The sequence below is a fragment of the Buceros rhinoceros genome, unplaced genomic scaffold (genome assembly GCF_000710305.1).
Source record: "Buceros rhinoceros silvestris isolate BGI_N320 unplaced genomic scaffold, ASM71030v1 scaffold8134, whole genome shotgun sequence".
In the NCBI taxonomy this organism is placed as follows: Eukaryota; Metazoa; Chordata; class Aves; order Bucerotiformes; family Bucerotidae; genus Buceros; species Buceros rhinoceros.
In genome coordinates, this window is record NW_010407654.1 from 60,520 (window position 1) to 70,034 (window position 9,515).

General features: G+C 44.3%; 1 protein-coding gene across 1 annotated transcript in view; it reads right to left on the reverse strand.

Annotated features, from left to right (window-relative positions):
- LOC104492058 (neuronal PAS domain-containing protein 2-like) overlaps window positions 1–9,252 on the reverse strand; it is a 27,216-nt gene extending 17,964 nt beyond the window's left edge. The window contains exons 1-8 of the mRNA XM_010134560.1: window positions 9,221–9,252; window positions 7,695–7,849; window positions 6,846–6,937; window positions 4,951–5,040; window positions 3,734–3,854; window positions 2,437–2,550; window positions 1,645–1,763; window positions 705–787 (exon numbers count right to left, since the gene is read on the reverse strand). Coding sequence (XP_010132862.1) covers window positions 705–787; window positions 1,645–1,763; window positions 2,437–2,550; window positions 3,734–3,854; window positions 4,951–5,040; window positions 6,846–6,937; window positions 7,695–7,849; window positions 9,221–9,252 — 806 coding nt within the window. The remainder of the gene's footprint in view (window positions 1–704; window positions 788–1,644; window positions 1,764–2,436; window positions 2,551–3,733; window positions 3,855–4,950; window positions 5,041–6,845; window positions 6,938–7,694; window positions 7,850–9,220) is intronic.
- Between the last annotated feature and the right edge of the window lie 263 nt (window positions 9,253–9,515).

Below are 9,515 nucleotides of genomic sequence, written 5' to 3' on the forward strand. Positions count from 1 at the left end.
TTTACTAGTCTTCTATTTCTAGCAACGACCTTTGCAACTCCAACCAACCACCTTTGCTCAGCTTGCGAAGGGAGGGGTAGTGGAAAGGGTAAGGTTTTGCAAAGTGCTTATGCATACATGTCCAATATGGAGAAGTAAAAGAGCGAACAAAAGTCCAGCTTCTTTTGAAGAAAATCAACCCTATATCAATCTGTTTAATAAAGTGGTTCCAATCTGTTTCCTGAGGGAATCAGCTTCCTGAAGGTGTACCAAGTCGAATCCTAGCTCAACGTATGGCATTGTCAAAAGCAAATCTGCAATTCAGTCATTTAATCCACTGCTTTGTCTTTTACTTTCATAGTTTTATTTATTTTTATTTTATTTTAATAAATTCCATCATTTCTCATGGTGAAAATCAAGTTTGTTGGCACAGCAAAAGATTTAGAAAGGTTCCTGGGAGCTGTAGCTGGAAAACAGAGAAGCTAAACCAATACAGGGAACAGGACCCACACTGTTCAGTTTCAATGACATAATATGACAGTTTCCTACCACTTTACATGGTTTCTTACCTGCATAAAATATGGAAAAGAACAAAGCATTTAAGGATACTCAGTTGCCTTAATGAGGGCTATTCCACTTGGGATCTCAGGCAAGAGCTGCACAAAGTTTTCTGTTTTTACGCTACAGTTTGTTTACTCTTCAGTGATGAAAACCAAATCTCTTACCTGTGGTCCAGGAATAAAAACTTCCATTCCAAACTATGCCTCGATGTAAATTCTTCACATGGCTCTTCAACGTTGCAGAGCTCCTGCAAAACAGTTGGCACATTCATTTAGCTCTATGAAATGACAAAAGGAGCCCTCTTCAAGACCAGGACACATTTGGTTGGTGTAACACACCCTAGCAAAATACAGTGCTTTGAAAGCACTTCGCTTATTTTCTTCTAGAATAGATAAGCCTTGTTTTATAGATGCATGAACTGATGAAATGTGGCTGAATAATTTATCCTGGGCTGAATTTCTGAGCCAGGATAAATATTCCAAGGGTCTCATCTTGCAGTCTGTAGGCAAAATTCCCCGGGTTTTGGTAAATATTGGTACCTAAATGTGGATGATAGCAGCAGGTCTAGCCTCACACTGAGCTGGCCAACGCTCTCTTGAGTAAGAAGCACCTGTGGTCGTTATCCCTGTCATCACCGCACTGTGCCACAGGACACTTACAGACCAGCAGAAAGAGTCCGTGAAACACGGTGTTCAGTGTCACGAGATGTGGGTGACCTTCTTACACAAAGGAGTGGTGCGATGTATTTCTTTAAAGGCTGCAGCTTTTCAAGTGGTTTAGCTGTTCACCTTGTACTGCTCTTCCCAGGCTGACTGCTCTGAGACACCCCATCACTCTCCTCAAAAGCAACTCCTGCTTTATATCTCGTCGTTCCAAAACACTTATGTCATCTCCCACTCCCAAACACAGCGGTGTCCTCTCTCATCCACCAACCCTCTGAACATACAATCGGTGCTGCTGACTGTATGTAGTCTTTGAGAGGCTGCTGCCATGCGGCTGCCCTCACAACAGCCGAGCACACAGCTCAGGCACCAGCAGCAGCTCTGCTGAGGAGCACCGGCCGATCCCCGTACGAAAGGCAAGATGCAGTCGCAGAACTCTCACCTTTAAGAACTGTGGTGTGACAAGACGAACAGTTGCTACAAGGCAGATCTGCTCCTCCGTGGCTGACCTGAAAGCTCGTGCAATAGCTGACTCAAAGCCATTACAGGAGGGTGTAGGCACTAGACCCAACCAGATAATTTATTTAAGAAGCATAGGAAGAAGAGTTTTATTTTCATGTTAAGAGAGGTACAATGACTGATGAAACCTAAGCAACAAACCCCTCCTACCCACAAGGTGATGCTACAGTGATACAAGCTGATGTTATTTAAAGTATGACCCTTTAGGCTCTGAGTTACTCAGTTTTAACCACGCGCTCCTGGCTTGCAGAGAAGCTTCACAGGACAGCTCTGAGCTGCTCACAGCATGCAGCTACAGTCTCCTTGCCAGCCTTTCTCCAGCTCGAGATTTGCAAGATTCAAGATTTTACAGGTTACTCAACTACTTAATCTTTAAAAAGTGTTAGATCTGATTGCCACGAGTGAAACAGAGTAGCATATTTGGCGGGTTATGTGAATAAGCAGGCTGCTTTACAACCGGCAGTGAGTCAAACGGAGGTAGAATCAGTCTGGTACCACCCCTCTAGGCACAGCATGCAGAAGAGTACGCTCTTCTGACCAACAGCCTCCCCACCACTTTAGATGAAAAATATCTCCAACACTTCCACAGGTCATTCCATCCCTGCTGATTATGGGGCATTTCCAGCTGAAACAAGGCCTTTAGAAGGCTACAGATCCACAGACAATTTAAAGAAGAGAGGTAGAAAGGTAAAGGTAGGCTGGAGCAGTAACTTACCATGAGTAAAATATTTAAAATCCACTACAAATTTCACATATTCATACATCAGGGGTTCATTTGGATCTAAGCTGCCTCTTGCTAAATGGCAGCAAAACTCTATTTGTTTTTCTGCTGAAATGAGAGAGAGATACACATAGTGTTACCAGACACCTGCACTTAGCATGTTCCATGTATTGAATCTATCTAGGTGCTTACACCAACCCTGCCGCTGTGCTATCTGAGCACACCCTGTGGGGATGCTCTTGATACCTGCAGTAAATATAGAGCTACTAGGAGCAATGATCAGCTAGTTCTGCTTAAGGAAATGTACTCTCACCCTTTCTCCCACAGCTTTGCAGCTACCCCACTCCGCTGGGCACGAAGCCCTGGCGATATCGATCAGCGGTATTTTTCACTACTTTGTCCATGCATGACCTCATGCAAAGCTGTTAAGCGATATTGCAGCACTCTGCCCTGGTACTGCTCAGTAGGACCCAGATCCAAAGGGCAATGAAGTTACCCTAAGCCTTCCCATTAACGGTGGAGGGCACCACGCCAAGCTCTTAGTCACTTTTCTGCCCGAGGTCTGAACTCCATGGATTAGACCATGCAGTCTTCAGCCAGAGGGAAACCAACCCTAAGGCAAAACACCAGTATGTGGGCTGCCCAGTTCCCACTGAACTTACAGGGAGCAGGGAGGGGAGGTTCACCTGGCCATGGCAAACCCATCAGGAAAGGGGAGTCCCAACACAGGCTTGCTAAAACGTGGATGTTAGGAAGGCGCTGCAGCCCGCTCTGGTGCTGGGGACATTTTCCAGGGGAAAGGGACATTTTGGGGATGGGACAGCAACCAGCAGTAGAGATCCAGATGGACTGTTCAGATAGGAAAGCTGTTGCTTAAATTACATGCAGGGTTTCTTAGGTGTCCTGAGAGAGGCAAGCTTCCTAAGGAAGAAAGACTTTGCCAAAACCCTTTGGTATTTCTACCACCCTTTAACCCCCCACAAAGCCCCTCACTCCTTTCACAGGCTCAGCCCAGCATCCTGCCCTGGGAAAAATATATAATGAGGGCAACTTCACTGTGCTATGATGCAAAGCAGACAGTAAACCAAAGAGCGTCCAAATAAAAGCCCAAGTACTGGGAGCATTAGGAACATTAGATGATGTGCTGCATTAAAACCCAGAAATACTAACTGTGGCAGAACAGAAGTGGCAGGCAGGAGAATTAGATAGCTGGAGAGCCCTGTGCAGGCTCCCCCAGGAGCTGCTTGCCTTTGGCAAATTTCCCTGACTGACAGACAAGAGCAGAGCTTACCGTTTAGAAAATCAGCTGCAACAGGATCTGTCATGAGCACATGTGGAGAAAGGAGCTTGTACACCTCACTCTGCTCCCGCTCAGGCAGAAAGTTTAATATATTTTGGTCCACCAAATCTGACTGATACAAAAGAATGCTTTGTCATGTTCAGCAGTGCAGACTGACACAACCTCACGCCTTTTCATCCCGCAGCAGAACACAGATGCTGCTGCTCTAGCATGGACGCTTAAGACAAGGAAGCCCAGTCAACCTGCAGATGTATCTAGGGCAGAATATAACCCTTAGGTTACTTTACCCCAGGGTTGCTATCTATTCGCAAAAGGTTGAAGAAGTCCCAGGGGCTGCCCTTCAGTTCAGCCAGATGCAAGCTGGAAAAGAATCTCTGGTACCACAGGAATACAACATGATGAGAAATGCCACATCAAAATGAAAATTTGAAACGCTTCCCTTTGGGAGCACAAGACAGAAGTGGGAGAGCTCCTTCTCACATTCCCCATTTGTGTTCTAGTCTGAACATCTGGAAAAATCAGCTCAACCTACAAGTGTTCCAGTGCTGATAAACCCACACGGACTAAAGAGGTTCTACCAAAATGTCAGCACATACTTGTTTCTTTGCACACCAGGACATTCAGCCAGGTTGCTGTCATCCCTGGTGCCTCATGCTTGGCACCAGATAAAAATAAAAAATAAAAATTGCTTCTGAGCGTCCAGCAGAAATTTCTACACCCAACAGATAATTGATTTGTAGAAATTCTCCCAGGAAACTCTGAGGGCACATAGATTTAACTAAAGACCATGGGCTCACAGTAGAAAGACCCAATGTCACCAGAAGAGCATAGATTCAGTCCTGAAATAATCTTTACATTATCTGAGAAGAGCTTCAGCATGCACAGATCTCACAAGCATGAGATTTTTCATATACCAGGTGGGATAAGCACCACCCAAACCACTTTTCAGATGTGCAGCCAAGTGGTGAGCTATGGGAACAGTGATTTTGCATGGTTTCTTTGGGTTTTTTTAAGCTAATCTGCAGACCCTGAGAGGGCATCTGTTATTCACAGGAGCTTGAGAAACTACCTAAAAGTTTGTTGGTTTATCCCCTACCCACAGTCAGTTGTTTCTTTGGTTGGACAAGAACAAGCCCCAGCCTTGCAGTGATGGTGCTGAGTTAAGGCAGGGGAATGATTCTTCAACATATCGTGCTGTCAGAACTTACCGGTAAGTGTCCAAGCAGAGATGAAACACTGTCAGATACATAAATAATAATCCCATCAGTGGTAAGGGCAATGAGAAAGCCATCTAGTGCCTAGTGATCAAAGGTGGGTAAAAAGAAAAAATAAAAATAATTATGCAATGGACAACTTAAAATATAACATGCTAATTTACTCTTTGGTGATGCTTCTAACAGCCTAAAACTAATCAATTATCAATCATGGAAATGATAGCTCAATGCAGAAAAATAACAATTACCCATTCTGTCTCATTCAATATTCTTCTTACAGTCTTCTTTGCTCGTTAATATTAAACTGACTCGTATTTTTTACCGAGAGAGTATTTATTTAACATGAAGCAAGACAGTGGTGGTTAGAATTTCTACACCCACACAATCCTAGTGACTTCAGTCACTTCATTATGTGTTCTGAGTTACACAATAGTTAACCAATTTGGTGCGTAAGGAGATGTTAGATATCATCATGGCAAACCCAGCATTGCGGATGGATGGACGGATGGGTAAGCAGAGACAGAAAAATTATGCAATGTGTATTTTTAGCAATTTATAGACAATACAGATAAGATCTAAAGCCTTATTTATTTTTTTAAAGCACTCATTTGCTAGGCTAGTGACACAACAATTTTGTGTCACTATTTTAGAGTTCGTTTTGTTTCCTCTTGTTTATTCACAATGGTTTCTGTCCCAGAGTGGAAGCCCTCTGTCACCCTGAAATCACTGCATGTGCCTTCCTCTTTGGGTGTCCTCTCTGTTCGTCACAACATCTTCGTGTACCATTGACCCAGTGTCTGACCCTATTCTTCTGTAACACTTATTAAGATCTGCGAGGTTTAATCTCTGGTCAGCACTATGCTCAAAGCCAACTCTTCCAAAGACACTGCTAAGCTGCTCTTCAGCTTAGCTACAGGGAGCCAAAGATGCAGCATTCACCATCTTCCCCAGCTCACTGTCATACTCTACCTTTGCTAAAAACACTCTCTGGAAAAAAATCACTGATTTTAAGTAAACTGGTCAACAGTCGAACATAGTCCAGCAAGCCAACAGTTATTAAAGGGCTTTCTCTCCCCCACCACTTCTGAGGAGGAAATTTGTTTTGACTCAGTTGGAACAAAATAGCTTGTTTGGTGAGAGAAATTCCCAGAAAGAATGAACAGACTTTTCCATGGAGGTGAGTCATGCCATCCCGATGAAAAGGAATAACTAAGACGCTGCAGCACCTCCCTACTCAGCCCAGCATACACCCTTATTTTGGTGGGGCAAAAGCTGCCCACGCAGGGTAGGAGATGACCTCGCCAGAGACAGACCTGAAACAGCATCCTTAAGAAAGGAAAAATGTAGGTTCATAGGGGGTCTGTAGATCAGCTAAGCATTGGAGAGGTAAAGAGAATCAGAGCTGTTCTCCTGGATGCACTTGCGGCAATCGAAGCAAAAGAGAGGGCATTCACTGCACAGTACAGCTAGCAGCAGCGACGGCAGCAAAGTGCCTGCTGTCTGCCTAATGGGACGTGGGAGGAAGAGAGCTGCTCTGCTTTGCTCAGGTCCTTTCAAGTTCTTGATAAAACTGCTAGCTCAAGCAGCTCTTCTGAGAAGGGCTATTCTTTTTCCTCTCTTACCAGGCCAATTCGGGGCCAATCTGACCTTCATTCCTAAATGAATAGCTGTTTATCTTTAAAGGGAAGCAATCGTATTTTTAATTCTGTGACTGCAAAACATTTAGCACAACAGTGGTTTCTGTCGTGTTTGTATTATATGTGCCAGCAGCCTAGAAATCATTAACATGAACACTGGGACCTACAGGTGAAAAGGAACTGTATACCTCTGACCCACGCCCCTGAACCCATCACTTCTCACTCGTCTGTGCAGCTCACATTTCTTCTTACCTCTAACATCAACTGGGTGAACTCCTCGTTGCTAAGAAATGAAGGCTTCCAGTCTTGTCTAATCTCACAGGCCTCTGTCTGTGCTGTGATTTCTTAAAGAGAAAACATCAAAAAGCAACATGACTCATGATAGTTGGGGTTTTTTTTTTCATTTGCAAGTAACACTAAATTTCTTTTAAGAAGCTTTCAGAGGAACCATCCTCAGATCATTCTTCAGGCAAAGCCTTCTTGTATGCATTTTGCACACCATCACGACACAGATGCATTAGAAATCAAGAAAAGGAAGAGGAAACATTTTGTTCTGAAGAAATCCTTCAAAAAATAAGGTCAACGGGCTAATTTCAGAGTGGCTGAGCATCACCATAAGCAGAGGGTGTCTGCAACTCTGGAGCCACTTCAGGAAGGCTCATGGAAGTGCCCAGGCAGCAGGACAGGCTGCACCCAGCCATCTCCTACCCCAGGAGACCTGAGGGCACAGAAACCCCTTTCCCATGCCTTTTGTAGGGCGTGCTGCTCCTCAGCTCTTCCTCCCTCGTGCTCATGTACAAAGTGTACCAGGGGATGTGGAGGCCAGGGAGGGAATTGGAGTGATGCCACTACATTAAAAAGCATACAGCACTGCATCTTTTCAAGCGTATCTGTGTTTAACTGGTCAGTGTTGGATTCAAACCTAGCCCAATTCCTGAAGACAACTGCTAAGTCTTATCCTGCCCCTCATTCAGGTTCGTGTTCTCTCTGGAGGTCTCAGATGTTTGGGAAAAGCGGTTTTCCTCTTCTGAGTGGAAACTGGCTGCTGGACAGATGCAGAGCCAACACCTTCAATGGGGAGAGACCAGCACCTTCCAGTACCTTTCTGTTTCTGTAAGAAGTCGATGGTCCTCTGCAGTATTGTGGACTTGTCCATCTTGAGAGGGTGGCCGTGGCCCTGCAGCATCGTGCAAAGCTCTTTAATGAGGACATTGAATTGGTCTCTCCTCTTCTTTTCAGATTTGTTGCGTGATGCCCTGGGTAACAGAAACATAAATGACGCTAAGTAAAATGAAGGACCTACAGCTCAACCCAGGGAGAGGTAAATGGCCCTGCTCCAGCAAAACACTTTAAACACAAGAATCTAAACTCTGTTGGAACTGTTCGTTTGTTCCAACACAAGTGCCTTGGCACAAGTGCCTTCTGGTGCTTAAAGCCTTGCAGCAGGACTGCACTCACTGTCAGCAAGGAATACCTGGAGGTAACAAAAGATTTACATTCACTTGAGCAAGACCGTATCCTTGCACACATTTCAGCGGCAGCTCCCATTGTTTTGAAACCAGTGATAATGAGGTGAAGGTGCTATGGGTGAAATTTCTCCAGTAAGAGAAGTCCTGGCATCTACATGCTCAGGTTTTGCCCACTTCATTTTGATGAGCTTTTGTTTTGCAGTTAGTACACACACATACAAAGGTCAAAATGCGAAGGATTCCTCATTCTCTGATTCGTACTTGCAAAAGCAGCTTATCAAGAGGCAATACTGCACAGAGAGAGCTCGGCTGCAGAATGAAGGCAAGCATGCGTTCTTGGATTTGGTTTTGAAAATGTGCTGCCATGGTATATGAAACTAGGAATGTTCAGAGTCTGGCTGCAGAAACTAGTCTGGTTGCAAAACCACAGACCAGTTTCCAGCTTGCCTTAATACAATTTCAGAATGTTTCATTAGGGTTTTCCCCGCCATTAAGAACAATAAAGGAGAAAGCAAATCCATTCTGTTCCTTCCAAAACATTCTTTCCAATACTCAGATCTGAGATAACCCTATTTTCATACAACCTCTTCCAGTAGTAATTAATTTTCTTTACAAGTGTATTCATGATGATACATGCTTCCTGTGATCTAGACCGAATGTGGTATGCAGAAAGCATTTCCATTCATATTCTGGTTGGCATTTGGATGTTCTCAGATCCAGAATTTATGCTCACAGCCATTTCTATTTTGGCACTCGTGTACGATGACTAATGAGAACTGAGCCAAATGCTCCTCTGAAGGGAGACTAACTCATACCTGTGCCTGCATGATGACAATAAAATCACAGGTGAGGAGTCCTGCATCAAGATAATAAATAGCCATGGGATAACATGAGATTCTGAGGGTACAACAATGCAATTCAAGGACCACTCAGCTGATTAACCCATCGTAGGGATGGTCAAACACACTGTAAGAAACTTGAAAATGGTCATTCAATTATGCTGTTTGTGGTCCGCTATACACAGCCTGTACACTGCACGGGGGTTTTGCCTCTGACATCAGTGGTCCCATACACTTTTTCAAGCATCAGACAACACAGCATTTACAGTTCTCCCCCAACAGAGCTTCCACTCTCAGTGCTTTGTGCACCCCTCCATACCTCTTTGCCCTGTCCTTCTCATCTTCATCCATCAGTTCGTTTACACAACACAGGGCTCTGGAAGGAAAAGACAGACGTACTTACTGAGCTATTCCCTGATCTTGTTAAGGATCTCAGAACATGGAGCTTACTAGTTTGTACTTTATGACCTCCTGGATGTTTCCATCTTCCCTTCCCAAACTCCACTCTCGCTATGTAGTTTCTTGCTTTCTCTGTCAGCTACTGAGGCTCGAGAAGTGAAACTGTTGCTCTATGCCCAAACATACAGCTACAATAAGCCTGACTTTACAGGGAA